The 18,949-nt window shown below is 42.0% G+C and overlaps 1 protein-coding gene across 1 annotated transcript in view; it reads right to left on the bottom strand.

Moving 5' to 3' along the window:
* LOC124787542 (toll-like receptor 2) overlaps positions 1–18,949 on the bottom strand; it is a 135,698-nt gene that overhangs the window by 10,158 nt on the left and 106,591 nt on the right. The window contains exons 10-11 of the mRNA XM_047254347.1: positions 11,245–11,352; positions 5,557–5,761 (exon numbers count right to left, since the gene is read on the bottom strand). Of these exons, the coding sequence (XP_047110303.1) occupies positions 5,557–5,761; positions 11,245–11,352 (313 nt within the window). The remainder of the gene's footprint in view (positions 1–5,556; positions 5,762–11,244; positions 11,353–18,949) is intronic.

Below are 18,949 nucleotides of genomic sequence, written 5' to 3'. Positions count from 1 at the left end.
ATGACCATAGATGTTAAGTCCCATGGTGCTCAGAGCCATTTGAACCATTGTGAGGTATTGTTCCGCTATTGGTTCGAAAATGTGCGGAGAGGCGCTTATTTCACTTGTCAATACAAACAGCAATCTCAGTTTCCGTAAGTCATAGTATGTAACTGATCATTACCTCTGTCGTGCACATTGTTGTAGAGGCTCGAAAACAGAGGTTTGTGTTGCCTACTGGACGCAGAGTTTGTTCAACCACTCCCCCGTACCACACACCGCACCTCTCATCCCATAGCAAACGCTGGGCGCTCTCCTCGCTCGCAGCTTGCCAAGATACAGTTCGCGAGTAGTAACGTCAATATGCAGGATGAAAGACTGTTGCTTGGTGCGAGCGGTAAAGCCAATGAACTGCGGATGGAGACGAAAGAGGCGGAGGCAGTGTTGTCAGATTTACCGCCAACCAATACCGTGCAAGTACTCATTGTCAACAAACTGTTATTTTACGTGAACAGGTCGTTTAATCATACTTCTGACAAAGGTTTTGGAGTCCGACTCGTAAAGCCATGTCGATCGACCGGTAGATCTCAACAAACAGGATGAGCATCCCTGTTTTGTAGGATTACTTTGTTATTTGTCTGTCAGTCTGTCTATCTGACCCACCGTTATAAATCATTTTTCTCTGGAACCCACGTATCAAGTTGAAATTTATGGAATATACAAAGGTCTAAGATCCCTTGGGGTGTTAAAAATTGAAGCTTTTATGCCAATGCTATCAAAAGATACGGCCATTTCTGTCATATATGTGATACTCGAAAACTCACTCATCAAAACACATAGAGTACTTCTTGTTGACCTAGAATCACAAAATTTGGTAAAAATAAAGGATAAAAACGTGAAAATTGTTATTTGTAATTATACCACAGGAAAAAAATTCCTATTTGTTATCGACTGTCTGAGTGTCTGTCCGTCTTTGAAGACCACATTTTCGCAGGAACATTTACATGTATCAAGTTGAAATTTATGTCAAATACTGAGGTTTAAGGCATCTTGGCGGTGTGTTAAATGTAAGCTTCTAAGTCAACGCAATCAAAAGTTTCGGTCTTTTATGTCACATAGTTTGGCACTCGAAAACTCACTCATCTCAATCTACAGAGTACATCCTTTTTGCCTAGAATCATGAAACTTGGCTAGAAGTAAGGTTTCAGAGTCCAAGTAAAGGAAAAAGATCCGAAAATCATTAATCTGTAATTATACCACATAAACAAGGAAAAAAAGTCATTGGCTGTCCGGCTGTCTCTCCGTCTGTTAAGAGCCGTTTTTCTAAGGAACGGGTAGAGTTATCGAGATGAAATTTATATCACTTACTAAAGTCTATGGTCCCTAGGTGCTGTAAAAATTTGATGCTTCTAAGTCAATGCAATCCATATGTACGGTAATTCGTGGCACATATTTTGATGCTTGAAATCTCACTCATTAAAACCCACTTAACTTTGACCTAGAATCATGAAGTTTCGCAAGAAACAAGGTTTAACGGTAAAAGTAAAGGAAAAAAATTCCGGGAATTATTAATTTGTAGTTACATCACAAAAAAATTCTTTTAACAATTTTTTGTTCAACTTCACACACAAACAATCTCAAAACTCTTGCCAGTGTCAGTGTCCATAACAAGCAAAATTCACCCTGATCCTCGATTCCTGGAATGGATGAACTGTCTATAGAAAGAAATAAGCTTGTATGGAGCCCTCAGAGCGTGGGTCCTACCCGCACATAGCCAATTTCGTTTTTTTCTTAAATCGTCTTGTGACTGGTGTGATGCGGCGTGTTACAAATACCTCGCTAGTGCCAATAATTTCGTATCAATGCACCACTTGCATCTTATGTTCTAATTCGAATGGCTCCAAGCACTATGGGACTTAACATCTGAGGTCATCTGTCCCATAGACTTAGAACTACTTAATCCTAACCAACCTAAGGACATCACACACATCCATGTCCGAGGCAGGATTAGAACCTGCGACCGTGGCAGCAGCGCGGTTCCGGACTGAAGCGCCAAGAACCGCTCGGCCACGTACATCTTATGTCCTCAATTAATTATTCTCTCCAACTCCCTGCAGCACCTCTTCTTGTTGGCCGTGTTTTCCGTATATTTCTCTGTTCGCCGATTCTTTGGAGACCCTCCTCATTCCTCATCAGTCCACTTAATTTTCAGATTCTTCTTGTAGCACCATATCTCAAACTCTTCTTTTCCGGTTTTTCTACATTCCCTGTTTTACTACCACATAATGATATGTTTGGAAGTTTCCTCAAATTCACTCTAATTTCTGATAGTAGTTGACTTATATCGGCAAGGAATGTCAGATTTTGCCTGTGCTAGTCTGTGTTTTATATATTCTTTGCTTAATATGGTCACTAAATTTGATGTTAAGTTTATCGCTAACCTCGTTTCTGCTACTCCTCATTACTGTTGTCTTTCTTCCGTTTAGTTTGTTGTTTCAATGTACGCCATGAGCAATATAGGCGAAAGAGTACAACTCTGTCTTACATCCTTTTTGACAAAGCAATTAGTTCTTATACCATTTTACATAGCTAACGCTTTTTATAGCTCGACAAATCCTACAAACGTCTCTTGATCGTTCCTAAGACTGCCTTTCAGCTTGACCTGTAACGTCAGAGCTGTCTCTCTGGTGCCTTTACCTTTTCTAAAGCTGGACTCACCGTCATCTAGTAGATCCTGAGTAAGCTTTTTCCAGTCATTCTTTGACACAAAAACTTATTCAACCCATATCAGCAGCTAAAACCTTCATGCTGAGCAAGAAACACCGCTGCAGCTGTATGGTTACTTTATTTAAATAGTACGACCGGTTTCGTAACCTTAGTTTCATCGTCAGTTGAAGTCGTGTGTAGGAAGAAACCGTGAAGCAATAAAAGGGCATCACAACCTAATATAAAAGGAACGTCAGATCATTGCCAAAAGTGGCTGAATGCAGGAGATGTAAATGTTGAGGACCAATACTTACAGTTACTGGAGAACAACTGGTATTAAACTCTCTCCAGATTTGTATACTTTCACTCCATTCCAAAAATCGTGTGGGGGCCCACGACGGACTAATGTCGATGGGAGACCAATAGCATTAAATAAAAAGGAATATAAATATACTGCTAAAGCATATGCGATTGGTGGGGTGGGGGGGGGGGGGGACTGAAGAAACCAGAAAAAAACCGGAGAAAATCATACAATGTGCTCGTGGATCAAGTGAGTTGAGAACAAGGCAGTGCTACGGCTGACCGCAAACTGAAGTGGAACATATGAAGGGCCATTAGACACGTGGTGCAAGCGTTGAAGAGCTAAGGCGGCCACTTGAATGAGAAAAATACTAGGGATCGGGCGCACACGAGACTGAAAAGTCAAATATTTGCAATAGAAAATATAAATTGGATACTGTCGTAATACACAAGCGGCGGAATGCGGGAAACTATTAAAAACTTAAAATTCTTTAAAAACTAAAGGGAGAGGGACCCATAAGTATCAACTCAGTAGAAATACCGAAAGGCGGGACGGGGTGGGGGGGTGGGGGGAGGAGAACGAAGAAGGAGGAAGGAGGAGGAGGTTGGATGAAGTGCTGGTAACAGAGTGCACCGTCTCAGCAACATGGGTACCCAAAGCTGTGTTAGAGCCAGAGCCGGATAAATTATCCCTAAAGCTGACCTCAAATTTTCTAAACGTCTGACCGATATATTTGTGCAGCCAGTCACTATACGTAACTCTGTAAACCCCAGGCGACTTAAAAGAATCACCACTGGTTTGTTCACTATGTTTCAACATCTGAACATTTTTCCTGGAAGTGAAATATGTCGGGACAATCTTGTGAGTCGAAGTCTGTTTGCCAACACGCTATGGAATGCCACCACATTACAGAACTGATCGATACTAAACCGTCTTACGGCTACGTTTACTTAATGAAACTAATATTTTCTTTTGTTACCCCAATAGTACCAGTTTTAACGGCTTATCTTTATTCCTTTTTAGATTCCGGCTATTGGTCCCTTTATACTTTAGTCTGTCTTGGTCTGCGCCAAGACTTTTAAAATGGAGTGAAATTACTGGAATGGTGGGAAACTTTAATGCCAATTGTATTCCAGTATCTTGTTGTAACTGTAAGTATTGGTCATTGCGACATTTTATTTCATTTGCTTTCTGCCACTTATCGCAAGGATTCGACACTTAAAAGTGCTCTAATGTGTGTGAAATCTTATGGGACTGAACTGCTGTGGTCATCAGTCCCTAAGCTTACACATTACTTAACCTAAATTATCCTAAGGACAAACACACACACCCATGTCCGAGGGAGGACTCGAACCTTCGCCGGGACCAGCCGCACAGTCCATGACTGCAGCGCCTGAAACCGCTCGGCTAATCCCGCCCGGCAGGATTCGACGCTATTTTTATATGAGGTTGTCACTAGCTTCTATTACTTCACAGTTTTTTTTTCCATTCCGGACTTCATCAGATGATAAAACTAACGTTACAAAAGCGGAATGCTTTTTAAATGAAGAAACCACACAGCTGCAGAGGAGTTTTTTACTCAACATACACTATTCCTGTCATCAACTCGGCTGCATGAGCTATTAAGCTGATTGTGGCATTGTTATTCCACCTATCAGCCCTTGTTATCTTCAAGATTATGTGGATGATATTAAGGGCTTATTTCAACAGTGGTACAAGTCCATTACCTCTATTTTTCTGCCTATAATGCTTCTGAAATTAATGATCCAAAGAAACAGAAAGAAAGGTTATCTCTAGCAAGAAGCGATATGCTTGAATATTTCTGTTATCTCAACTGCAGATTTTTCAGCGCTCATTTAACGTTAGGACTCTGTATCTCAAAATGAACAAAAATGGACTTGTACCACTATTGAAATAAGCTCTTCAGATATTCCTGAAAGAATGACAGTATGTCCCCAGTCTTATAGACTCTACACAGAAACTTCAATAGTCGTTTGGTTGCCATTTCCTAAAATGAATTTAATTTAGGAATGCTATCCATATGTTCCACTTTAGTGGATCACATTTCTTCTACAGCTCATTTCGGCTCTAATACTGGCCCCCTTTGTATACCATATCGATTCCCGTTCTCCTGTCATGTCATCAGGTCATCACACCTCTCACTCGCAGAGCCCTTCAGTGTTCCCTTTCTAGCTATCCCCTCTGAGTTTAGCAGTGAAATTTCCATCGCACTCTTTAACGCCGACATCATAGTTTTAATTTCACCGATGGTTCATCGATAGAAATCCTTTCCTAACGGAATCACTCGTTTTCCAATATTCACATGTGTAACGGAGATAGAGTGCATCATGTGCCCGTTTTTGCAAACAGCAAGAAGACAGGTGCTGCGGAACTCCAGTCCTCAAGTCAGGAGGGCGGTATGCAATAACGGGTTACTGTGTTTTCGAAGAGGATCATCCCACATTTCTGGGCACCATCGGAAAGGTGCTCCACCTCATGGGAAGGAGCACACTTTTACTGCGGTGCAAGGCGACTTATACTTACCATGTGGAGACCAAGTGACGATTTACCTGGCTGTCGACGAACGCTTGAGACAGGACGATGACGGTGGAGCGGCTATCCTTCATGGAGGAAACGATGTTGTCAGCAATGAAGGATCCCAGCGGGAAGTCCCTCTCGTGCAGACATAGGCGCAGCGCCGGCTCGTCAGGGGAATCCCCGGCATGCTCCAGTTTGGGCAGTAGCTGACCCACCACCCAGGCGCGGTCTGCGCTGCTGCGCTCACAGAAACACACTATCTTAGTAGAGGAAGATTGGAAGGGGAAGCCGTTTTAAAATAGTAAAAAAAGCGTTGATCCGACAGTCATTGATTTTTGGGACTGGGTTCAGCAACAGTTGTTCTCAGTCTCATCATCGTCAGCTGAATAGTACATTCTTTGAAGACGTCTTTAATAAATGACTGTATGATCAAGAATGTCTTTTACTAATTTTTATTTAATGACTGATAGCTGTTCCGAATAAAGTTAAAATTACGAATATCTCTTTTTCCATTACTGGATCGTTTAGCAGAAATAAATGTGTCATCAGTAAATGTATACAGTAAAGCATACATATTGCAAAAAACTATACTGAAGAAAAACACATTTCCACTATCGTTGTCGTGGCCAAAACGTTAGTTTCTCCAGATTTTTTTTAACACTACGGCGTGGTACCGTATGCAAAAAACTTTTATATTAACCATTCATGCGTAATCTAGGGGTACCGTCTTTTACTATTATTCAAAACGTCCTGGGTCCCGGAAACGAACCTCGTCACTGCTTAAAGTCTGGATAATAAAAGAGCATGGCGGCCGAAGACTACTCTGCCAACGCCGTTGTCAAAGAGGCTGGAGGAGCGGACAGAAGGCACTCTCTTACCCTTGGGCTGAGAAATTGCCCCTTAAAGGCGGAAGAATCAGCAAATGATCAACAGCATGAGGATGTAGAAGGCAGTGGGAATCACTGGATTACAGACACATAGTGCGTAACCACAGGACAAGTGGCATGTAATTGAAAAAGTCATGCTCTCCATTGGTAAAAGATTCCGGACTAGCTCCGTGACCATGTCAAAAAGTTTGAATAACCAACGGAAGGGAAATCTTCTACGAATTGCTGGCGGAGGGGGTTCAGAATGAAAGTGGTAGGGAAAATAGAAAATCTGAAAACGGAAATGCTAACTGTCAGTGTAGATACAGTGTGGGGTCAGTGAAGTGAAATGTAAAAGAGAGAAGGATTTCTAGTCAGATCAGTATAGGGTACTATCAACAGCAGCAGAAAACGTTGTAACGGGAGCAGGATTCATTATGAATAGGAAGGTAAGACAGGCAGTGAGTTACTGTGTACTCTTCAGTGACTGGGGTGTTTTCACCAGGATCGACAGCAAACCAACACCGACAACAATAGTTGAAGTATACAAACCAGTGTCGCAAGCAGAAGACGAATATATAGAGAAATAATATAAGGATATTGAATGGATAATCTACTACTTAAAGAGAGATGAAAATCTAATAGTCATGGAGGACTGGAAAGGCGTTGTAGGGGAAAGTGTAGAAAAAAGGGTTACGTTAGAATATGGGCTTGGTAGTAGGAATGAGAGAAGAGAAATAAAAATTGAGTTCTGTAACAAATTCTGACAAGTAGAAAGGAATGTTCTGTTCAAAAATCACGAGAGGAGGAGGTATACTCGGAAAAGGCCTGGAGATACGGGAAAATTCCAGCTAGGTTACATCACGGTCAGGTCGAGATTCCGAAATCAGATAATGCGCAAAGAAGTAGGATACATAAGAACTAAAAAGTGAAGGGATACACTTGAAGCTCTCTGAGGCTATAGATACTGAGATCGAAAATAGCTCATTAGGTAGATCAGCTGAAGGGGAATGAAGGTGTCTAAAAAGGGTAATGATAGAAGTTGGAAAGAAGAGAACAGGTACAAGAAAGGCAACTGTGAAGAAACAAGGAACTACTTCAGTTTATCGACAAAAGAAGGAAGTATAATACTATTTAGAGAGGCTCAGGAATACAGAAGTACAAGTCACACAAAACTGAAATAAATAGGATGTGCAGGGAAGCGAAGGCGAAATGACTACATGAAAAATGTGAAGAAATCGAAAAAGAAATGATTCTCGGAAGACCTGAGTCACCATATAGAAAAGTCAAAAATATTCTTCGCTGAAATTAAAAGCATGGGCAGTAATATTAAGGGTGGAGTGGGGATTACACTGTTAAATGGATAGGGGAGAGCAGATAGATGGAAAGAGTACAGTGAAGGCCCATATGAGCAGAGGACTGGTCTGGTGACGTGATAGAAAAACAAAACGAAGTGGACAGAGAAGAGGTCGGCGATGCACTATTAGAATCGGAATTTAAAAGAGCTTTGGAAAACTTAAGATCAAATAAGGCAGAAGGAATAGATAATATCCCGTAGCAATTTCTAAAATCATTGGAGAAAATGGCAACAAATCGACTATTCACGTTGGTGCGTAGAATGTATGGGACTGGCGAAGTACTATCGTACTTTCAGAAAAAAACATCGCCCACACAATTTCGAAGTTAGCAAAGGCCGACAAGTGTGAGAATGATTGCACCATGAGACTGTGTGAAGCTGGTGTCGTAGTATCAGACTTTCAACATAACATCATCCGCACAATTCCGACGACAGCAAGAGTCAAGTGCGAGAATTATGGCACAATGAGCTTAACAGCTCTTGCATTCAAGTTCGTGATGAGAATAATTTACAAAAGAATTAAAAGCATCGGATCAGTTTAGATGACGATCACTTTGGCTTTAGGGAAGTTAAGGACACCACAGAGACATTTTTGACGTTGCTGTTGATAATGGAATCAAGACTGAAGAAGAAACGAGAAAAGTACATAGTTTCTGTTGATCTAGAAACAGTATTCGACAGTGCAAAATGATGCAAGATGTTCGAAATGTGAGAAAAAAGATGTAAGCTGTGGGGAAAGAAAGATAATATACAATATGCACAAGAACTAATAGGGAAAAATAGCAATGGAGGACCAAGAACGAAGTGTCCGGATTAAAAAGGGTGTAAGACAGGGATGTGATCATTCGTCCCTTCTGTTCAATCTGTACATCGAAGAAGCAATTTGTCTGGAGAAGCCCCGGACTACTGTAGGATACCAACCCGACTGGCGTCCGCTACAAGGCGCGACAACCAGGAGTGATGGTTTGGTGTGGAGTGTCTTTTCTTTTCACAGCAAGCCCTCTTTGGTTGTCTTCCTTGGGACCCTTATTAGCACAGCGGTACGTCGACGATATTCAACGCCCCGTTTTGTTGCCCTTTGTGGCAAGCTACCACGGGGCTGCATTTCAGCAAGATAATGCCCGCCCTCATACGACTAGAGGTTATGCTACACGTCTTCGTGCTTGCCAAACTTTACCTCGGCCAGAAAGTTTGCTTAATCTCTCCCCAGCGGAGAAAGTACGGAACATTACGGGCATGGTCCTCCAATCATCTCGGGATATTTTTGATCTGACGCACCAACTGGAAAGAATTTGGCACAATGTCCCTCAGAACGACATCCAACAACTCTAACAAGCAATACCAAGCCGATAATCGCTTGCTTAATGTTAGAGTGGGACCAGAGCATTATTAATTTGCTCATTTTGTGAGGCTCTTTCTCTTGAATAAATCATACTGTTTTTCTGAAATTCTAATGATTTGTTTCTACACGTATATCACATGTATCAGTTTCCTTCCATTAGGATCATTCTTTACTTTTTTCTCTGAAAATATGCGTGTCTTAACACGTCTGTTAATAGGGAAAAAAAGAGTTGTACTATCATTTTGGTTTGCCTTACACCGTATGTAAATTTTAGCTGGCTGGATAACCCAGTTCAGGGGTCGGAGAAAGGTAACTGCATACTACTCCAATTGGGGCATGCCTAGTAAATCACTTTGGTGTTCAAACCAACCTAGGGGTTGACGGTTTCGATTTAGTAGTGAACGTAACTTTTCCCGTGATTTCGATCTTACTACTATTTTGACAAGTAACATTTTCCACAATCCTTTGATAGCTTGAATTCTGTTTGATCCAAAGTTAGTCCCTGTTCGTCACTCAGTGCTCACACAGCTTATATTTTGGATATAACGGTTTCGACTCTTCAAAAATGTTCAAACGTGCGTGAATTCCTAAGGGACGAAATTGCTTTGATCGTCGGTCCCTAGACTTACATACTTAAACTAACTTGAACTAACTTATGCTAAGAACAACACACACTCACCCATGCCCAAGGGAGAACTCGATCCTCCGGCAGGAGGTGCCGCGCAGTCCGTGACATGACGCCTCAAACTGCACGGCCACTCCGCGTGGCTTCGACATTTCCGTCGTTATTAGAAGCACATTATGTTTTGGCCGCTGACTGCGTCTGACTATGGTAGGAGTGAACATATACTCAAGGATCCTAGTACAGGATTCGTAAAGTACATCCTCAGTACAGAAAATTCAGAAAACGAAGAGACGGCTTTGTTTCTTACAGTGTCAATATCACGAACCCGTCCAGCTTCTTGAGAGTTTGTAACTTCTTACTCATCTTGTCTGTCAAATACCACAGACGAAAATTTCTTGTGGCGCCTGAATACCGGTAACAGGGACAGATAAGGTAATTAATTAATTTTTATTTATTTACTGACTTATTTATCCAGGCAGGATAAGGGTCATAAGACCGTCTCGTAAACCTAATTAGGCATTCTTTATGTTTTACATTTCTTTCGTTACCACAGCTCACGTTAAGAGATCTTACATATCGTGTGACATTTGAATGTAGAAATAATTTTGACACAACTGATGAGAACACTGAGACGTACAGCAGAGGATACACAATTTATATTTGTGAACAAAAGAATAACAATGGTAATTTAGATTGAGGTAGGTGCAGGCAGCAATTTGGATTGTAGAAGAGATGGGAGCAGACAAAATAATTCAAATGGCTCTGAGCACTATGGGACTGAACTTCTGAGGTCATCAGTCCCCTAGAACTTAGAACTACTTAAACCCAACCAACCTAAGGACTCACACACATCCATGCCCGAGGCAGGATTCCAACCTGCGACCGTAGCAGCAGCGCGGTTCCTGACGGAGCAGACATAAACGTTAATTTTTAAGGGAGACTTTATGAAGTTGTCAAAAGGACGTGGTTTCGCATTTCCTAAATTCAGCGGAGTATTGATGTGTCTGTAGAATTCAGGTACGTTACAGTTACGAGTTAGTTTTTATCTTATGGAAGTATCGCGGTTTTGACAGGATATTACTGCGAGGTACTGTAGGGCGTAAAAGCTGTAGAACCGATGAATTTGGACTCAAATCACGGTATTCACGTAACTAGTCTTGCCGATACTGTCTTAACTGGGTATATGAAGCACTGTTAACGTCACATAGGCAAACATTCTCTGCAGTTGGTTACGAAATTTTATAATCATTTTGTGTACTCATCCAAAGTTGCACTCAAGTTATGCATTGTTTTCTAACACGATACTGGACTACCGTCGGAAAGAATGGAAAGTAAGTTGTAGTGGATTCAGGTCTAATTGCCACATGATGCGATCCTAAAATTACAAATTAATGACTTCGTAGTAGTAGTGCACAGGAAGATATGTTTCATTTCCCTTAAAATATTGAGTACATGAGCAAAAACAATATTCAGGAAGGTTGGTCTGTAGACGAGTTAGGAAACGTCTGCCATTAAATCTCTCAGCCTTACCTGTAGCAGACGAAGGCGTCGTACTTGTAACTTGAGGGATGACGCCGTTCAGCGGCCACCCTCTCACGTCGCATTTTCATCAGGTGGAACACGTACGTTATCTCATATCTGCAGGCAAGAACAGAAAAAAAATTAGAAACCTGAATGACGTACAGAAATGGAATACAATGTAACTAAAATAGTTCCTTAAGTCGAGAAATGGTTATGGATCGTAGAAAACTTGTTCCTGCAGTTACTGAAACCTGTAACAGCTGTAAAATTCGTATAGAACTTCCATTTCTTCTAAATTTGATACCTGTTAATAAAAGAAAAGGTCTTGTTGACTATTGTTTTTAATATATGGTAAATTAGGTATGAAGACAAACCGGAAATAAAGCGACAGCCTGTATCAAAATTTTAAAGTTATTTAGGCTTGGGTAACCATGTAAAACCCTACGCCGATGTTAGACTAAGGTTGGTTCCAGAACATTGGGTTCCTTCGTTTGATCTCGTAACGGCACTGCATCTGACTCTTAATCTCGAGCCGGCCGGAGTGGCCGTGCGGTTCTAGGCGCTTCAGTCGGGAAGCGCGTGACCGCTACGGTCGCAGGTTCGAATCCTGCCTCGGGCATGCATGTGTGTGGTGTCCTTAGGTTAGTTAGGTTTAATTAGTTCTAAGTTCTAGGCGACTGATGACCTCAGAAGTTAAGTCGCATAGTGCTCAGAGCCATTTGAACCATTTGAACCATCTTAACCTCGACAGCACTGACGGGCGGTTCTACTCCCAGGGTAGGCGTCTCATGGTTATAAAGTTCCCCTGTTATACGATACGTGTCCTATCGAACTCATACTCTCACTACTGCATATAACTAAGCCAGTAACACATAAAATGATGAGAGAGATCTCATGAAATCGGAAGCAGTCCGTATTGGACACTGTATTTATTGTACTTTAAGTTCACAGGAAACATCTCTACGATGATGTCTTACTATAATGCATTATTGCTACTAAATATCCCAAAAGTTATATGTGCTAAGCACTGTTTTGCTGCACAGCTATAAGAAGTCTGTTAAAAATTCCGGATCATCTGTAATTTCGCGCCAATGGTATGTTGGAGTGAAATGCGGTAGGCATCCCTGCACACGACTGTGTTTTATGTGTAACTGCCGGAAGTTTCATTGTGGTATGTCTGTTAGCTATTGTTCAGTGCTGTACTGAGTGGAACGTTGTGTCGCGCAGGTTGCGAATTTCGAGAGGGCTGAGTTAGAGAAGCAATGCACCTACATTAAATTTTGCATGAAACTCAACCTTTACAGAAACACGCCAAACGCTGCAGGATGCCTACGGTGAAGAGTGCTTAAGCCGTACTCGGTGTTTCGAAAGGTTCATACGGTTTAAAAAGCCGGCCGAAGTGGCCGTGCGGTTAAAGGCGCTGCAGTCTGGAACCGCAAGACCGCTACGGTCGCAGGTTCGAATCCTGCCTCGGGCATGGATGTTTGTGATGTCCTTAGGTTAGTTAGGTTTAAGTAGTTCTAAGTTCTAGGGGACTAATGACCTCAGCAGTTGAGTCCCATAGTGCTCAGAGCCATTTGAACCATTTGAACGGTTTAAAAATAACCGGACGGAAGTTAAAGATGACCCTCGTTAAGGATGCCCTTCGACATTTACCGACGACGCTCAGGTCACGGACGTCAACGAAATTATGCGTGCCAATCAAAGACTGACTGTCCGAGCGATTGAATAAGAATGTAACGTTTCAGTTGGACCATGTCATAAGATCCTGACACACCATATTGGAATACATCGTATTGGCCCCAATTTCGTCACACGGCTCGTGAGTCAAGACCGGAAAGTCCTTCCCCTTGCAACTTGTGAAGAGCTTTTGGATCGCACAAATGAGAACGTGATGTTCCTTTCGAAAATCATAACTGGTGGTGTGACGTGGGTCTACGGTTACGATGTTGAGACCAAGGTTCGGTCTTCACAGTGGGTCGGGAAAGGCTCTTCAAGAGCAAAAAAAGCTCGTCAGATTAGCTCAGATGTCAATGTCACTCTGGTAGATTTCTTTGACTTTGAAGGCTTAGTTCATCATGAATACGTGCCACAGGCCAAACTCTAAATCGATGGTACTACCTGGACATGTTGCGACGCCTGCAAGAAAATGTGAGAAGGAAACTGTCTGAAATGTGGTTCTTGCATCACGATAACCAACCGCACATTCATCCCTGTTGGTGAGACTACTGTACAAAAAGTCGAAATTACTGTGCTGGTTCATCCTCCGCACTCTCCAGGCCTGGCCCTGTGGACTTTTTTTTATTTCCAAAGTTGAAAATCCCCTTTTAAGGACGAAGATTTGCAACGATATGCGAGATAAAATTCGCAGACGGCGGTTCACGCGATCCATCAAGGGCCGTACCAAGACGGCTTCATGAAGTGAAAATGGCGTTGGGAGCGGTGTATCAATTGTCGAGGAGAGTATTTCGAAGGAGAGATTGGACAATTAGTAAAAGTTAAGCGTAGACATATGTTATGGACAAAGTTCCGGAATTTTTTGACCAGACCTTGTAATAATAAGATTAAAAAAAATAGTTTTCTGTCAGCTATACACTCCTGTTCAGGATAAGTAACATTTCATAGTGGTGGAAGCTTTTGTTTGTAGTACAAATCCTTAAGAATGGTGAATAAGACTATTTATTATAAGCAAACATAATTGTAGTCAGTTTTTTTTCAACGTATAAGGAACAGTTTTTCATTAACTAACGAGTTACGCATAATAATATGTCATTTAACAACTGATATTCACGCTCATAGCATGTTTTGAGATACAACAGTCAGCAGATACAAAACTGAAGACGCTGTTGGATGCATAACAATTAAGTCAAACATATATCATTCCTAACGCAAACGAGCAACTCCTTTTGTTAAAAAAAAAAAAAAAAATTCTGTACGTCAATACAATAAACACTGTTTTCAATGTATATTCAGTGATGGCTGTACGCTGAATATCTAGATGAAAGTTGGCATGATGTTTATGAAGTGTAACAGTTTAATTCATGATCATAAAACTTTATATATGGTGTTCTCGTAAGAGCGTGCAAAAATGTAAAACGAATTGGAGAATGCACCACTGAACAAGTTGAGATAGGGAAACTAGGGTCGGAGAAACGAGCTTGTGATATGGAAGTTAACTTGTCTACCACTTTGTCTAGCATTACGTTTTCTAACTTATTTACAACTAAAATGCGTATAAGTTTACACGTGCTGTGCTGTTTATTTACACGTACATTCTTTATTCCCTGCAAGGAAACAAGGAGGAGAGCCTGATTACCAGGAAGTCGTGATGCAGGTTTTGTTTACTTTACTTGTCCAAAAGGTGACTCTGCTGTATCGTATTTACATTGTCCCATGGCGGAACGTTCTCTGAATCAACGACAGACCCATTCATTCATTACTCAGTGCTATTCACAGACGTACAATACGATGGAACAGTACCGGTACAGTGTTTCCTGGTCGCTGGACTGTAAGGGGAGACTCTATTCCACGGCCTGCGAGATCATTTGACCTGAATCCCCTTAATTATTTCCTATGGAGATATCTCGCGTCACTTATGTATGAGACCCCAGTGGATACGGAGATGAAATTAGTTGCCAGAATTGTAGCTGCCTGTGTTATGATTCGGAAGAAACCAGGGTTATTTATCAGGTTGCGTCAGAATCTTGTTCGCTGGTGTCATGCTTGCATTGAGTTTGATCGCCGTGTTTCAGCACATTTTGTAAGGTATAGTAAAAGTGGTACGTTCAAAGTGACAGTGATGTTATTTGCAGTTAACTAATATAAATAATAGTGTACACAATAATGCGATCTTATTCCTGTTATCTGCTTAAACTGGCTTCTCCGACCCCAAGTTCCCTACCTCAAACTGTTCTGTGGAGCACTCTCTACGTCGTGTTAAATTTTTGCACGCTTTTATTGGAATACCCTGTATTAATTTGGCGCAAACATTCTGCACAATTGTTGATGTAGGCGTTACACTGCATAATTTTTTTTATAGTGTGCATTTGTGACAGTAACGCTGAGAGGGAACAAACGAAAGTCGTCTACTGAATGGAATTTGGAAAAAGCGATGTACTTTATCTTGAAGTTTTAGGTTTATCTCGCAAAAGACATTGATCAAAATCGAATAATATAAGAACCACTTAGAAACGCTAAGAATTTTCAGCAGTAACAGGTAAGAATGGCTTCTGGTGACGTACGTTGGTGATCCAGTACTGATGTACCTCTCATCACGCCTGGATCACGCACTGCTAATATGGTAGCACAGTGTGATCTCCAAAATCACTACGACGTACAGAGGCAATAAGCTACAGGTTGTAGTACTGATTTTGTCTTGTAGTAGTCTCAAAACCTGAACAACTACACATTCCTTTGCACAGCTGTTAACCGCAAGTGGCAGCAGATGAATCCCTTACAGTAGAGGAACATCAACAATCACTGATAATATCTGATATAATCAGATAAACTATGCATAAGAGATGAGTGAGAAAAATAATGAAACTGACATCAACGCGAGCAATGCGATAATGTTGCGTTGTTCTAGTCGTGTAGACTGCTGTGTTCATCACTTCCAGAAACAGTCCGAGATTCGGCTCCGTACGGCCAACACGTGATTTTTTAGAGCGCCGTCACTGAAGTTGTGTTTCTGCTGTGTGTAACGAAAACGGGAAGCGGAATTTCGAGCAACATTATACCATAAAGTTTTGTGTTAAACTTGGGGAATCCGCGACTATAATCCTTGAAAAGTTGAACAGGTCTATGGGGAATATTCCTTATCAAGATCACAAGTTTTTCCCCGATACAAATCATTTTCGGAAGGTCGATAACACGTCGAAGATGAACCTCGTTCAAGGAGACCTTTGTAAGTAGGCTGTTTAGGTTTTTATATTGGTAAAGTCACGTAGCGCTCTGTATGAAAGTCACTGGCTGTGCTGTGTGCAGTCTGTGGCTGGCTGGCATCGTTGGAATAATCGCTATTGTAGTGTTGGGCAGCTGGATGTGAACAGCGCGTAGCGTTGCGCAGTTGGAGGTGAGCCGCCAGCAGTGGTGGATGTGGGGAGAGAGATGGCAGAATTTTGAGAATGGACGATCTGGACGTGTGTCCATCAGAAATAGTAAACTTGTAATACTGTATATCATGAACTAATATATATGATGACTTTTGAATATTATTAAGGTAAATACATTGTTTGTTCTCTATCAAAATCTTTCATTTGCTAACTATGCCTATCGGTAGTTAGTGCCTTCAGTAGTTAGAATCTTTTATTTAGCTGGCAGTATTGGCGCTCGCTGTATTGCAGTAGTTCTAGTAACGAAGATTTTTGTGAGGTAAGTGATTCATGAAGGGATAGGTTATTGTTAGTCAGGGCCATTCTTTTGCAGGGATTATTGAAAGTCAGATTGCGCTGCGCTAAAAATATTGTGTGTCAGTTTAGTGTTGATCAGAATAAGTAAAGAGAAAAATGTCTGAGTACGTTCAGTTCTGCTCAGCTGTATGAAAATCAAATAACGTAGTAATTTACTAATTTTTCCAAGGGGATGTTAAATATGGCGATCCTGCCAGAATTATGTAACATCCCCTTAGAAAAATGTGTGAATTACTGTGCTGATAAACCTCTTACCCCCCCCCCCCCCCCCCCTCCGTGCCTCTTCGGCACCGCCTGCGGAACCGACGGACCTCGACCCATCGACTTCGCCATTGCAGCAGCCCAACTTGCCAGCGCTTGTCCCAGCGCCTGCCGTTGACCCAGCCCCGTCGTCGTCGTCGTCGCCTTCGTCATCGCCGCCCTCTCCGTTTTCCGTCGGACAACCTCAGGAAGAGGGTGGGCGCTTTTCCGGGAGTTTTCCGACCGACGTTCCGCTCGGATCCCAGGACGGATGCCGGGGCGCGGCCTGGCGCTTGGCGTCGGTCTCAGCTGTGGCTACCGGCTCCTCACGTTACCCAGCTTCCTGCCATCACCTCCCGTTCTCGTAAGATGGGTCTCTAAACGACAAGAGTACGACGTTCTTTTTCTTGGGGGTGGGAGGGGGGAGAGGAATGTGCAGTCCTAATGCATCGACTGCACACTGACCAGCGCAGCGCCCGAAACGGCATCAAGAAGGCGCTGACCCGCGTGCCGATGGAAAAAGAGGGCAGCGCCACGATTCCAGAAAGAGTTAGCGCCCCCTGTCAACGCTGATTTTACCAGCAACTCATCGTTTGTCGGCCCCTCCGGTCGCAGTCTTCGAGAGCATCAGTACGGATTAACAGAAAGAAATTACTTAGCCTGTGTTCTGTGAGTACTAACAGAGAGAACAGAGCTTGTGTGTAGGAGGCACAAGAAGCACAAGAATCAAAACAAGTTAAGTTTGCTTTTAGAAACAAAGAATTGTAATAATTTGAAAGTTTAGTGTGCAGATTATTTTTGGATACCTGCCGCTGGCCATCGCAACTTCTTTCCTTCCTTGTTTGCGTCAGTGCTGGCTCTCACAGTAGCTGACAACATTGAGTGCCTCATTCCCTGATGGAACTCACTCAGCTAGATTCCATTACCCCTATTTTTCGTTTGTTGATGCCCATCTTGGAGCAACCAGACATTATCCATTCCATTCAAATGCTCTTAGTAGGATTTGGTGTCTTTAACCGAAATAAAATTTCATATGAAAAACTAAAAATTTTTATTATTCCTTTCTGAGCTTGAATTCCCTCTCCAATTTTCTCTTTGGTTTCATTTACTGCATGCTCAATGTACTGGTTGAATAACACCGAGCCGCTCGGAGTCGCCGCCTGGTTTAGGACGCCATGTCAAGGACTGCGCTGTCCCTCCCGCCGGAGCTTCGAGTCCTCTCCCGGGCATGGATGTGTGTGTTGTTCTTCGCATAAGTTAGTTTAAGTAGTGTGTAAGTCTAGGGACCGATGATCTCAGCAGTTTGGTCGCTTAGGAATTCACACACATTTGAACATTTGAATAACACCGAGAACAGGGCACAAACTTGTCTCACTCCCCTCTCACACACTGTTTCCGTTTCTTGTCCTTTGACTCTAATAACTGAAATGTGGTATCTGAACAACTGGTATCTGCACAACTTTTAAATGATCTTTCATTCCCTGTATTTTATCCATGTTACCTACAAAATTTCGATAAATGTATTCCAGTCAGCACTGGCAAAAGTTTTCTCTATATCTAAAACAGTTATAAACTTTAGTTTGCCTGTCCTTAAAGTATCATCTGAGATGAGTCGTATGTTCAGTATTTTCTCACGTGTTTTTACATTTCTTGGCACCTGAGACGGATGTTCTGTAAATAATTCCTGTGAGTAATTTGGTGCATGACTTATTAAACAGACGGGTCGGTAATATTCACAACTGTCAGCACCTGGTTCTTTGGAATTGGAGTTATTACATTCATCTTGAAGTCTGAGGGCATTTTGATTGTGCCATATATCTTCAAGACCACGTGAAATAGATTTCATAGGTGTCTCCCCAAGGATCGCAATAAGTGTAAAGGGGAGGTATTCTACTCCAGGAGCCTTATTTCCACTTTCATTACTCTGCTAAATTCTATTCGAAATATCATATCTCCCATCTCGTCTTCACCTCCTTCTTCATCTCTTTATACAATACTGTCCACAAGTTTGTTTCTCTTGTATAGACGCTACATAAATTCCTTCCGCCTTTCAGCTTCTTATTCTT

The sequence above is a fragment of the Schistocerca piceifrons genome, chromosome 1 (assembly GCF_021461385.2).
Source record: "Schistocerca piceifrons isolate TAMUIC-IGC-003096 chromosome 1, iqSchPice1.1, whole genome shotgun sequence".
NCBI classification, from domain to species: domain Eukaryota; kingdom Metazoa; phylum Arthropoda; class Insecta; order Orthoptera; family Acrididae; genus Schistocerca; species Schistocerca piceifrons.
The sequence above is the reverse complement of the archived record's forward strand: the minus strand, read 5'-3'. Positions and strand labels throughout refer to the sequence as shown.